The sequence below is a fragment of the Mya arenaria genome, chromosome 6, assembly GCF_026914265.1.
Source record: "Mya arenaria isolate MELC-2E11 chromosome 6, ASM2691426v1".
Classification (NCBI taxonomy): Eukaryota; Metazoa; Mollusca; class Bivalvia; order Myida; family Myidae; genus Mya; species Mya arenaria.
This window is the reverse complement of record NC_069127.1, coordinates 5,820,686-5,835,173: the sequence shown is the minus strand read 5'-3', so window position 1 is coordinate 5,835,173 and position 14,488 is coordinate 5,820,686. Positions and strand designations below refer to the sequence as shown.

General features: G+C 34.6%; 1 protein-coding gene across 1 annotated transcript; it reads right to left on the bottom strand.

Moving 5' to 3' along the window:
- Positions 1–2,462: 2,462 nt before the first annotated feature.
- Positions 2,463–12,408, bottom strand: LOC128237208 (uncharacterized). Its single transcript, XM_052952540.1, has 7 exons — positions 12,324–12,408; positions 7,877–7,998; positions 7,143–7,207; positions 6,603–6,640; positions 6,254–6,333; positions 5,105–5,167; positions 2,463–4,100 (listed from the first exon to the last, which is right to left on the bottom strand). The coding sequence occupies exons 1-7, from the start codon at positions 12,376–12,378 to the stop codon at positions 3,996–3,998; spliced, it is 528 nt and encodes a 175-aa protein (XP_052808500.1). The 5' UTR covers positions 12,379–12,408; the 3' UTR covers positions 2,463–3,995.
- Positions 12,409–14,488: the final 2,080 nt, after the last annotated feature.

Sequence of the window (14,488 nt, the reverse complement as noted above, 5' to 3'; positions counted from 1 at the left end):
CCAGTTAGAGAGCAAGTCAAAGGCATAATGCCAGAGTTAATAAAGTGATACTGCTGTTGATCGAATTCAGTGCAGATACAATGCACATTAACAGTAAAACCAAGTTTGGTAAATACTGGATAAGAAATTCTCAAGCCGACAGAGAGGGGACATGACCATGTGACAAGCGGACGCCTAGGGCGTAAACCACACTGCTAGGGAAGAAGACCACACAGCCATAGATGTAGACCACACCACCGCGAATATAGATCACACCACCCTGGATGTAAAAAACACAGCCTCAGACATAGACCACAGAGCCTCAGACATAGACCACAGAGCCTCAGACATAGACCACAGAGCCTCAGACATAGACCACAGAGCCTCAGACATAGACCGCAGAGCCTCAGACATAGACCGCAGAGCCTCAGACATAGACCACAGAGCCTCAGACATAGACCACACAGCCTCAGACATAGACCACACAGCCTCAGACATAGACCGCAGAGCCTCAGACATAGACCGCAGAGCCTCAGACATAGACCACAGAGCCTCAGACATAGACCACAGAGCCTCAGACATAGACATCAGAGCCTCAGACATAGACCACAGAGCCTCAGACATAGACCACAGAGCCTCAGACATAGACCACAGAGCCTCAGACATAGACCACAGAGCCTCAGACATAGACCTCACCAACGGCAACGTACACCACACTGATGATCATTTGATGCTTTATATGACTTGTTGTTTATCGTATTTGAATAATAGTATGTATACATGTGTAATTTGTGTAAAGATGTTTGTCATTATGTTTTTGTTTTAGAAGGCCATATTGAAAATATGATGTTTGATAGCTGACACTGTAATTATGTCATAATGTGTTACCTTCTTAAAATAAAGATGTTATTATTATCATTATTATTATTATTATTATTATTATTATTACTACTGCCAGGGACATAAACCACACTGCCTCAGACATAGACCACACCGAACAGATATTATGATCATGGTATACAGGCGACATAAAACAAGAACATCATTAGGATTGTCTCCCCCCCCCCAAATTCTATTACAGTACCTATACTAATGACGCACATGTTTCCAAGTGGCTTAACCATTTTCTGTAGGACTTGTCAGTTCAAAAATCTTCACATTGAAGTGTAATGTTATTTTTTCATTTACATGTTCTCTCCAGAGATAATGAGATAGATATAATGTGGAAAATTCCTCTCTCAACTTTCGGTACACAATGATCGGCTGATAACAATTATTATGATTGTTTCTTTGGTGCTGTTTAAAAAATAATCTTGTATGACTTAAGCATATAATTAAGATAATTTTGCATGTGCAAATCATTTAAAAACTCATAAAAGGATATGACTCAATTCTGTGTTGTGGTGCTAATATGTTCTCAGAATTGCAAATCTTCTTTTTTGAAAAACAAAAGAAAAAACTAAAATACCATATGAAATATATCTAAAAGAAATGGCCAAGGTCCAAGAAATGGGTCGCAGGTTTTAAATAGCACACAGATTCTGGGAATCTGTCCATAAGTGTGTCCATGCCTAATTGTAAGGATTCATGCATCAGATGTTCAAATACTTTTTTTTATTTTAGTATATAGTAATTCATTTTAGCTCTGTTGTGACGAAAGCTGAGTTTATAAAATCACATTTGAGTCCTTTTCCTGGTCAAAAACCAGTACAGTGTCCTTTTTGAGAGGCCATGAGAAAGTATCCCCCTGGTGGGGATCGAACCTATAACCTCTTGGGTGAGAGGCGTATACCTTTACCACTAGACCACCATGTTGTTATGCTTTTGGCATGTTTAATGTTGATGCCTGGTGAACCCATGTAGTTTTGGTCTCAGTTCAAAGGATATTGAATACTGATTACTTATATGTTAAATAAATTACTGAATTTTTTTTTAAAGTAATAGTAGTTTGTATTTTTGTTATTTATTTTAGCTGAAATCTGTTTAAAAATTACCAATGTTTCAAACTTCCAAGGTAAAAACAATGTGTTTGCAATACTTTCTTCAGTATAATATTTACGTATTATTTCAAGTTATGATAATGAAATTTGCTGAATTTTATAACTATTCGAAATTATAACTCACATTTTAATTTTGTAATGGAATAGAGATATTTTTTGTAATTTAAAAGTTATTTTCTGTGTCTGAGTCTAGACTTGGACTTTCGACTGTTTGTTATCATGGCCCAGGGCATCAACATGTCACATACTGTACATCAGATACCTGAAGTATCATTTACTATTAAGTACAAGTTCTACATCAGATACCTTTAATTTCAAGTACTTTAAGGCACAAGGCAGGTCTGTACAATCTTTAACAGTCAAATGATGAATTAAACTGCGAGTATTTTCACCCCTATTGACACATATAAGAAGTTCCTTAGTTTAGCTATTGTTTACTGTACAGCTTTACAGGGTCAAAGAGAGGTAACTCTAGTATTTCAGTATGTGAACACTGCTTTATTTATACAAGTAAATATCCAGTTATCACTCTTAACTCTTGTTTACACAATTTTTTTAATCATCTTTTAAGTAGGTTTAAATATTTATGGTATCCAGCCAGCTAAGAGAGTAAATAGATATAAGTGTATCAGATTAATATAAATTCCCCCATAAATGTTATTAAACATGTACATCACATTAATATCAATGTAAATGCTAATAATTATACATGACTCTTAAATATAAACTATATATATATTCTTAAAATACATTAATTGTTAGATTTTGACAGAAAATATTTGATTTCAAATGCTTTACTTAATATTTGTAAAAATGTGTAAAATTTTATGTTGGACTGGCAGTTGCACAGGTGACCGGCAGCTAAAAGATACAGCTTAAAAAAAACATGGACTATTCTACAACCTGAGGTAAATGGCTGAAAACATGCAAACAAACCATGGGCTGATTGTTCAGAACTTTGTTAAAATTGAAAACCATTGTTAACGTCATCGTTGTCAACTCTTTACTTGTTAATGCTCTGGAAGTTTAATGGATACACTTGTAATCTGCTATATTTCTAACAAGATTTGAGACAACTGTTTCAGGTGTACTTGTTTATATCCAAACACATGAGCACATCATTGAATAATCCATCGAATAAAGTTTACAACAATGTCGTTAACGGCCTTGTTAACTTTAACAAAGTTCTGAACAATCAGCTCCATGTCACAAGTCTATGAATATGTAAAGAAAGTTTATGCCAGAGATCAACAATGACTTAAAATGAAACTGCAATATATCACAGACAACATGAAAGTACAATACAATAATCAAGACTCACAGATAAACAATCAGATCTAGTTATGTCAGATAATTATGTCAAAGTAAAAGTATAATGGTAGACGAAGATGCACCCTTTTTAAAGGGCTTTAACAATTTAAAAGATCCATGTTGATATATTTCACTATTCTTCATTTCATTTGTTTAAGTAATAAAAAGGTAGCTTCTTTGATAATGTATATAACTATTTTGTTAAATTTGTAAAATAAATTCAGGAACAAAGATTATCCAGATAATGCCATAATGTCATATATCGATAATTATTGGAATAAAAAAAAATAATTTCAACAAAAAATGTATCGAAAAACAATTTCCATGATAATGTTATGATAATATTGTCTATTTTGAATAAAAATGTCCAAATGTAGTTGAGTGTAATACAGCAATTCTAATCTGATAAATCACTGAAAAATACTGTCTGGAAAATTAAATACTTACTTTTGTAACTACAGTCAAGAATACGCATGTTGAATGAAGTTTCAATTTTTTACATAAATAGATTAAAAAAATATGAAACGGCAATAAATGCTTTTTTTAAACATAACAATAAAATGCAACTAAATAAATTCCAAAAATAATTCATAACATGGTTTAAAAACAAAAACCTGTCTGTCAAGTCACAAATAACCATATTCTTTGCTATCAAAATCTTTAAATGCAGAGAAATGTTTTTGTCAACCCTCACTAGGAGGGGTTTCACCAGAGTGGGTTTTTCTTGAACATCCCCTTCCAGCTGACATTCTCGGCATCATGCATACGGCGGTCCAAAAACTCAAGAGTCTGCTCAACTTTCTTCATCTCCTGGTAAATACATTGGAAATACATGTATTTCATGTGTCTTTATTAAATATTAACCATTAAGATTAAATCATTGTTATTCATAGTTTATTTTAAACTAACCATAAAAACATTGGAAGAATTCAATTGTTTCAAATCTGTTCATAAACTAATGAAGATACAAGCCCTATGTAGACATATCGTCATCATATCAATTAAATGAATAATGAAAACCTGTAAAATTCTTAATGTTGTACTGCTGAGTACAATTTTCTGCCTAATCAGTTTTCGACCAAGTGACGACATGTCTTTGTAAATGATTTAAATGTTTTATTGACAAGTCATTGGCAGTGGTGTAGCTACATAAAGGTCTTGTAGCCCGGGGCCCACAACTTTTATGAAAAATGACAAAATTGAAATACCTAACCAAAAAAATGCAATATAAACTAATAGATACCCAAACACTTTGAACAAAAGTTTGGTGTTTAATCTAACTACGTGCAGAGTGTATTACTTGGTTTTATTGTAATCATTGCATGTATAATTGAGTGTTTGTAATGTGCATATAAAAGTCCTAAAACTCACAAAGAATCATTGGGCCTACAAGTTTTTTAGGCCCTAGCTACGACCCTGAATGACAGGGTTATTTCAGTGACATTCAAAATACTCATTGTTGATTCTACACATATACCGGTAATTTCAGTTTAAGCATGCATGTTTATAAGGACACATAACGTTACATTAACTGTGCTAAATGTGCACAATATAAGTTGATACCAAAAAATAGTGTTGTAAAATTTAATGCATTATCCTGTTTAACTCATTTGACTTGAATGATACAAACAAAAACAAAACATGATGAAGGTACAGATATAATAAAAACCTTATAAAAATTTTTTATTAATAGCTAAGTGGCCACAAATAATCATTACAGTCAAAAGAATTCAGCACAATAATTAATTAAAATAAAAAAATTTTTTTTTTTGCATCAACCATTGTGCCCTTAAATACTCCCGTCTTGTACCTACCATGTCAATTTTGTCATTCCTCTTCTCCTTCAGGGCTGGGGACGCATTTTCCAACTTCTCTATCTGTACGGAAAATATAAAACATATCATTAAGGGAGATAATAACGCCATTATTTAGTTGTAATTGTATTAGTACTGTTCAATTTTGATGTTTCCTTGTTACCAATACCTGTAAGTGTGTATATATATACGAAGGGTGATCAGGAAGTTCGTATAATGTCCTTATTATTTATATCATTCTCATGAAACTGTCAATAAACTTTGATTAACATTTTCTATGAAGCATGCAGTTGAATTTCATATTATTGTTGAATTATCAGTGTCCATAGCAACGTGCATCTGCAAACCCAGACGGCCAGAGCACGTAAAAAAATATGCTTTTTTCAAAATTGATCATTTTGTGAAATTGTCTGCTGTCCAACAACGTTTATGATGTCATTTCCAGAAATTTGTCGGTGTTTCTGGTTGAGGGATACATGTATAAGCATTTTTAACAGTGTTCTCACTTACCGAAATTTCAAAACCATTACGTCAATTGGCGACGTCGAGTTACCGTAAGGGCAGCCATTAGATTGAGCGGGATTAGACAAGACACAAAGTAAAACGTAAAAGATGTTACAGATTTCCACTTATGCAAGTGAAAGATATGGTGTACAGTTACACAGGCGACAAACTTTGAGAAGTTTAACTTCTGAACTAGGTCTTTCCACTTCTACAGTGCATGAAATTTTGACTCATTAAGGATCACGAGTGGGAAACCAGAATTCGCTGCTAGAAAGAGTTCATCGGCTGGCAAGCTTCGGGTATGCCTTCCTGCATTTTTGTAATTTGCTGCAACATTTTTTTGCTGCAACATTTCTTTGTTTAATGTAATTTACCTAATACTTCATGGACAAAATATATCAACTTTCAAAAAAATACACCGGTGAATGTTTTCTACATACATAGAGTTGCATTTTTATTTTTCTAGCATGTCTACGAACTTCCCAATCACCCATCGTTTATATATATATATATATCATGAATATCCCCAGTGATGGGGGGGGAATAAAGATGTTTAGTTGAAGGGAGATAACACATTTTACAAAATTGTCAATTAGAGTTGTCTCTCTTGCACTACTAGCTCTAATTGTCCTGGGAATAACTTACCCTGGACATAATGTCTGTCAGCTTTTCCTTGACCGTGTCATTGACACTTTTTATTGTGATAGATCTTGGTTTAGGTTTAACTGAAATGTAACAAAACCATAAATCAACATGACATGATAGAAGTTGAGTTCAGATATCAACGTGTCCCTGTCGAAGTGCTAACAAACTAAGTCATTGAATGATTCAATTATAAAAAACTAACTTTGAATGTTACCTAACACTTACATAACCAGTGGTTGACAAAGTTCCTTGATACACAACTTTTGGTATATTTAAGTATCAGCTACTGTAATAAGTTGAAGTATGTCAGTGAAAATTATTAAAATATAAATTGATTTTGTGAACTTACTATTTTGATGAACTCTGACAATCTCCAGCAAATAGGGTCTGCAAAATGTAAATGGTATTAAATAGTTGTATGCAAATATGTATATTTTCTTAACATTATTTTCATACTCACTTTTGCCTAAAATATCTCTGAAATCTTAGAGCAATTGAACTCAGTAAACATGTATCAACACTTTGCCCAATGTGGGCTTGGTTTGGGTGAGTGTTTATACTGGAGATTGTAATCTGGTCTTAGGGATCTTCACACATTTAACTCTTCCAGGGCTGGGATAAAGACAAAATTTGCAGTTTTTGTCTAAATTCCGTTTTCCTCCCTCACCACCACTCCCTCTCATTGGCAGGGCAAAACATTTATAGGTACAACATGATTATGAAACATAATGTCTCATTAAACAATGTAATAACGAAAAAGTGACCAAACCAACATTAGTTCTGGTCATAAAGTAGTGCTTTTAACTTGCTTTCCACATGCAAACCACCTAACTTGCATGCAAATTTAACCACAAACAGAAGAAGACAGAATTAGTAGTATAGACTGTACCTGGAGCTTGAGTTGGCAGCAAGATTCCAGGTGAGTGGGACCAATGAGCCTCTGTGGTTCCTCAACTGACAACAATAACAGCATACACGTGCATTTAAATCATAATTAGGTAATTTGTTGCAAATAATGGCTTTAAAACAGAAAAAGAGGGGTAACAGTTACTGTTTGTTTTGTTTTCTAAACCGTAAGTCGGCATAAGCTCTCTTAGTGTTGGTGCCAAATGTCTCTTTACTAGCCAGTGCACATACACAAACCATCAAATAAACCACTAAATAAAACCAATTAATTGCTATATGACGCATTGGCATTCTTTTTCATCACATGCTGTCCAAATATTAAATTGAACGAGGTTTCGTCTTGCAATGCCATAGGCAGAGACATGCGCACAAAGAATTATAAGAAACCTAAATAACAGTCTACTGGCAATATAAATATCACTTTTTCGAGTTTGGGAAAGAAGAACTACATATTGTCACAAAGCAGGCAATAGTATACATCATAGTTAGCACTTTAAAGCAGTACCAGGTACACTTTTTCATTCAGATAAACTTGACCAAACTTTTAATTACTTGGAGTGTAATAAAATAAGATTGGCCGAAAAAAAACATATTGTAGAAAAGAAAACCAGATAACTTTTACACTTGTTTACACTTCTTTGTTGTTATTTCAGTCTATCAATACCGGTATATAAAATAATGTTTTGCTAAGATTGTGTATCTAAAGATTCCACTTACTTTATACACAACGTTTTTAAGGTCACAGAGACTGCAAGTTGATGAGATCTCTTCCTTGATCTCTTGACTGGATTGGCCAAAGCTGATCTCCACACAGAAAACCCCTGAACAGTTCTCCTCACCTGAAAAACATGAACAATCATTTAAAACCTTAGCCTTAGCTTAGGGTCTGTGCATTAATATAATAAATCTAAGCTGACAATTGAAAAAATGAGAATCAAATTGTTGATTTGTTCTGTACAAAATCACTTTTTCTGAATTATAAAGTTAATAAACATGTATACCGTACCAATTTTACGTTAGATTTATTAGAGTTCATTTATCTAGTGTAAATGCTAGTCCAACAAGAGATGTTTGTCAAACATTATGCCCCCCTGAGCGCCATGCTGTCAGGATTATATGGGCAATTGAAAGAAATATGCATGGACCGAAATGACAGCTGATTTGTCACTGACATTGGATGCCGTTGAGGCAGTTTTAAGATTAAGACCATTCAAAGTGTGAGGATAGTGTGTTATGACCATGACCTTTGACTTTATGACCTCAAAATCCATAGGAGTCATCAGCTGGTCACAAAAAATCTAAATGTCAAGTTTGAGGGCCATGGATGCAGGCATTGACATTTGACAAGTTATCACACAGACAAGCTTTTTTCGTTCAAGGTCACGGTGACCTTGACCTTTGACCCGATGACCCTTAAAATCATAAGGGGTCATCTACAGATCAGAAGCAACATCAAGTCAAGTTTGAGAGCCATGGGTGCTGCAGGCATTGTCGAGTTATCACTCGAAACATTTTTGCATTCAAGGTCCCTGCTAACTTAACCTTTGACTCGATGACTCCTAAAATCAATAAGGGTCATCTTCTGGTCAGGCCCAACTTCCATGTCAAGTTTGATGATCATAGGTTCAGGCATTGTTGAGATATCACTGGGAGAAGATTTGTTAACTTTTTTGCGTTACTGTGATCTTGACCTTGGCCCGATGACCCCCTAAGTCAAGAGAAGTCATCTACTGGTCAGGCCCAACCTTCATGTCAAGTTTGATGATTATAGGTCCAGGAATTGTCGCTGAGCTTTAAAGGTCACTGTGACCTTGACCTTTGACCCCTAAAATCAATAGGGGTCTTCTACTGGTCAGGCTCAGCTTCCAACTTCCAAGTCAAGTTTGAGGGCCATGGGTGCAGGCATTGTTGAGTTATCACTTGGACAACCTTTTATCATTTAAAGTCACTGTGACCTTGCCCTTTGGCCCAATGACTCCTAAAATCAATAGGGACCATCTACTGGTCAGGCCCAACCTCCAAGTCAAGTTTGAGGACCATGGGATCAGGCATTGTTGAGTTATCACACAGACAACCTTTTACCATTCAAGGTCACTGTGACCTTGACCTTTGGCCCAATCAGGAATGTGATTGACCTGGCAGCCGGAGGGCTGAAACATTTTCGGCCATGGGTTAATGGGGCGCTCTTTGGGTCAAAAGCGCACTGCTGTAGAAGAAAAAATGGCTTTTAGAAGCTCTTTTGAGGGCTCTCCTGACTTTAAATTTGAAGCAAACTGGAATATTAACTTAAACAACTGAAAGCAACCAAATAATTTTTTTCAGGTTTTTTTTTTTTTGGGGGGGGGGGTCTCTGGGGCCATAAAATCCGCGGAATTCCGCGAATCCGCGGACAAATCACATCTCTGCCAATGACCCCAAAAACAATAGGGGTCATCTACTGGTCAGGCCCAACCTCCATGTCAAGTATGAGGGCAATGGGTGCAGGCAATGTCAAGTTATCACACTGACAACCTTTTACCATTCAAGGTCACTGTGACCTTGACCTTTGGCCTGTTGACCCCCAAAAACAATAGGGGTCATCTACTGGTCAGGCCCAACTTCCATGTTAAGTATGAGGGCAATGGGTGCATGCATTGTCAAGTTATCACAAGGACAACCTTTTACCATTCAAGGTCACTGTGACCTTGACCTTTGGCCTGATGACCCCCAAAAACAATAGAGGTCATCTACTGGTCAGGCCCAACCTCCATGTCAAGTATGCCTTAAAGGTCACTGACGTTGACCTTTGACCCGATGAGCCCTAAAATCAATAGGTGTCATCTTCTGGTCGGGCCCAACTTCCATATTAAGTTTGATGACCATAGGTCTAGCATTGTTGAGTTATCACTCGGACAAGCTTTAAAATTATTTTACCCTTAAAGGTCACTGTGACCTTGACCTTTGACCTGATGAGCCCTAAAATCAATAGGGGTCATCTTCTGGTCATGCCCAACCTTCATGTCAAGTTTGATGACCATATGTCCAGGAATTGTTGAGTTATCACTCGGACAAGCTTTGGTCTACCGATGGACCAACCGATGGACCAACCGACCGACCGACATGTGCAAAGCACTATACCCCTCTTCTTCGAAGGGGGGCATAATAATTGTATGTCAAGATTTTTTTTTGATATGGCAGGCCTCTCAGAGTCTCTTATAAAATAGTCATGGATTTCATGACTCAGATATTTCTTTATTTTTGTAAAAGAGGTGGGTACCATAGGTCACTGTAGCTACCTTTAGAAAAACTGAAGCCATAACGGTATGAAAAATGGTTGATATTGATATGTAGTAAGAACTTTTGAAAGTTCTCTCGATCATGTTTTTATTTATGAAAAAATTAGTTTTCCCAGTAATGCATCTGAAAACACTTACCAGTATTTTATCAGTATTTATGATATTGAAATTGCAGAAAAAAATATAATTATAGTACAAACTAAAGTATCTCAGTTTTAACACTTCTAATGATTTGCCACACTTTATTTCATCATACAAAAAAGTGCATTTTACAAAAACCTGAGAGAGTCCCTTTAAAGAATAAACTGTAATTAAAAATCATAATTTTAGAAGATAAATTCTAGCACAATATAAGTTTTAGGTAGAGATACTTTCTTTGATGCATTGCGACAGTATGAATGAACAAGCTTGGACCAACTTCCATCTCTATGGAATAAGTACAATCCCAACAATAGTTTAGATTATTTAAGCTGCACTCTCACAGATTGAATGTTTTGACATTTTTTTTTGTTTGGTCTTCAAATCGGCTGATTTTTGTATCATCACCTTCAGTTCAGTCATATAACATAACTCACGATAAAAACAGATCTCAATTGTTTGAAAAACTGCGTAAAATTACCATTTTACTTAATGCAATTTTAGCCATAAAACATCAATTTTCGAACATAAATATGAAAAAAATTGTGATCTGATCTTTTGACAGCAGTCTTTTATCACTGGTTTCCAGACATTTAAAAAATTGACGCATTTAAAGTAAACCTTGGAGGAAAACTGTGCCCTGTGTGGGGCACGAACCCACAAACGCCGGAACACAAGCACAGAGCTCTAACCAACTGAGCTAACCAGGAGGCTGGTTCTAGCCCTAGTCCAAATAATTGTACGTTGACGGAGTTATTTTTTATTTTTGATATGGCAAATCCTTCACGTACAAATTGTTTAGTATCAAAAGTTGGTAGTTGTTTCGATCAGGATTCCTGGTTAAAGCATATAGCGTCTATAAAATATCATAAAAACAAGAAATATTACCAGATAATGTTATTTTATATTAGTTCCGTACACAAAAAAATAAATATCCAACTTATAATTATGAGTCTGACGGCTTTTCTTCATTTCATTCTGTCAAAACATAACGATATATACATGAAGGGCACCTGCAAGGCTTCAGGGCACAGTTTTAAATCGCTCAGAACATTTCGGCCACGGCCGAGTTGTTACGATTGTATAACGAGGTCTATCTCGAAGCTTTGTCGGAGGAGGTCGAGTTATTACGATTGTATGGAGTTGTTCCCCTTCGCATAATTGTTGTCTGTGCCAGTCAACTTTCGTTTTATTGGAAAGGTAAACAACTTGTTTAAATGCATTAAATGCTTGTTTAGTGCAAAATAACATTTCACTTACATGGTAAAATATGAATATAACTCTTTATGATCAATTTCAACCATAAAATACTTCACTTAAAACAATTTCAATATTTTTAAAACACCCCCGTTTTTTGCACATTCCCGTTTAGACGTTAGGGATTGGAAGAATCCCGTATAACACGTCTATTATTTTAGACTAGTTCTAGCCCACACATATTACACATTCCCAAAATAATAATATAAAAAACATCCATCTGTGAGAGTGCAGCTTTAAGACCAAAATAAAAAGGGTCCACCTTTAACATTTAATCATTTCATTTCACAAGACATATTACTTTCTTAAACTAGATTTTACAAAATAAGAAACCTTTGAGAGCCAAAAGGCCAAATTTCATGTGGACGTTTAGACAAAAAATATTGTAAAATACGTATTAGTAAACACAACAAAACTGCAAAGCCATAATGAAATATTTCAATGTTACTTTTAATTTTAATAAACTAAAGTGTACGAATGAAAACTCTGCAGACCTATATCTTTTCTTTTCAGCCGAATCCATATTTTCTTTTGACAACCGTCCTCCATTTTGTTTACACTGCGCAGCAGACAACAATTTTTCCTAACAGTTTTGAGTCAGTTTTCTACGCAGTGATCACTGCCGGAGCAATGAGATAAGGCATAACACGTACCTAAAATCAATGTTGTGCAACATATTGTTAACGTGGCAGTGGTATATTGTAAGGTCAATTTCCTTATATATATTATACGGTTTTTAAATTTGGGGTTCGTCTATTACTACAGGGAAATTGATAAGATACACATTGGATTTCTGAAATACAGTTTAGGTGTAAAACAACGGGGTGATGTATATGGAGAATCTGGTAGATTTCCTTTATCAATTGTATGTAAAGAAAGGTCTGTCAACTTTTGATAAAAAGACCTGAAAATTTTGAATTCGCCAAGGAAGATGTTATTTTCCAAACTAAACTTTGATTTGAATGATAATTGTTTGTTTAAATATATAATTCATCACAAGACTGAAATGCTTCAATCAATGGTGTGCCAAAATTGTCGTAATTAAAAAGAAAGAAATAGAACCTCTCAGAGAGAGATAAACATACTGTATAGTTGTTATAGCTGTATAACAACTTTGCAAGAGACGATAAAAAGAAAATAAATGCTATTGTACAAATATGGTAATGTACCAGTATCACATTATTCAAAGCTGCAACTAAATTAAGAAATCATATCCTGGAAATTTAATTGCTGAATACTATATGTTTTTAACATTAATAATACATGTATGACAATAATGTGACCCTCTTTGTTTGGTATTTGCAGTGTGTATCTTTATATTACGTGTGTACTCATGGCTATGTAAATTTAGATTACGGCCATAAGCATGTACCATGTTATCGTTGTATATATGTTTAATTGAATGTATTATATCTATCGTGTAATGAGGAACACTTTGTGTTCAAGTTACTTAATAAATAAGCTGAATCTTGAGTCTTGAATCATTTATGTGCCGCATTTGCCAATGCATTTTTACCTTGAACTTGCTATTCAAAAGGCATGGTGCAGATGAAATACGAAACATCTTTTCAAAAACATAACACATTTTTTGCAGGTGTTTCTTCTTTTTAAATTGGTGGTAATTAATGCTATTACAGCTATTTAAAAACCCTCAACTTATAAGATTGTAACAGATTTAAGACTATCGTAATGGTTTATAGGACCGTGCTACTGTACAATATACAAGTAGGGGTTGGGTATAAAAGACTGGCCGGACCGGATCAAATCCGGACCAACGGAAATCTCCAAACTGTTACGGAATTCGTTTGTGTTAGTATAAAAGACTGGCTGGACCGGATAAAATTAAAATACGCATTGCTGTTTTATAGATATTTTATTTATTAAACTTATTTTATTATGTCTGTCTGTGCGCCTAGCTGTTTGTGCACTAGTACGTGCATCTGTATGTGTGGCTGTACGTGCGTCTGTATGTATGTCTGTTTGTATATATGTCTGTCTGTGCGTCTGTATGTCTGTCTGTATATATGCCTGTCTGTATGTATGTCTGTCTGTATGTATGTCTGTCTGTGCGGCTGTATGAATGTCTGTCTGTATGTATGTACGTCTGTCTGTTCGTGCGTCTGTATGTATGGCTGTCTGTATGTCTGTATGTACGGCTGTTTGTGCGTTTGTGTGTATGTATGTGAGTAAACTGTTCACACGGAATCATTTTCTAAGATTAAATTAACTTATGTATGTATTTGAAAATACTATGTAATAAGCTGTTAATTTTTGTTATTATTATTATTATTATTATTATTAATTTTATTATTATTATTATTATTATTATTATTACTATTATTATTATTATCATAATTATTATAATTATTATTATTATTATTATTATCATCATTATCATTATTATTATTAGTATTATTAGTATTAGTATTAGTATTAGTATTAGTATTAGTATTAGTATTAGTATTATTATTATTATTATCATTATTATTATTATTGTTGTAACCTGACATAATGAAATATATTAATTAATAAATAAGATATCTATGAAACATAGCAATGCGTATTTTAATTTGGTCCGGAAATTAGGTAAACTTCCGAACGAATTCCGTAACAGTTCGGAGATTACAGTTGGTCCGGTCCGGCCAGTCTTTTATACCCA

Bases quoted from the DNA above. Each gene is read 5' to 3' on its own strand.
- LOC128237208 (XM_052952540.1), bottom strand. From the start codon at position 12,378: ATGGAGGACGGTTGTCAAAAGAAAATATGGATTCGGCTGAAAAGAAAA. The intron at 6,641-7,142 runs GTACAGTCTATA...TACATTTTGCAG, and splicing joins GCTGCCAACTCAAGCTCCAG to ACCCTATTTGCTGGAGATTG. The intron at 6,334-6,602 runs GTAAGTTCACAA...GTTACATTTCAG, and splicing joins TGTCAGAGTTCATCAAAATA to TTAAACCTAAACCAAGATCT.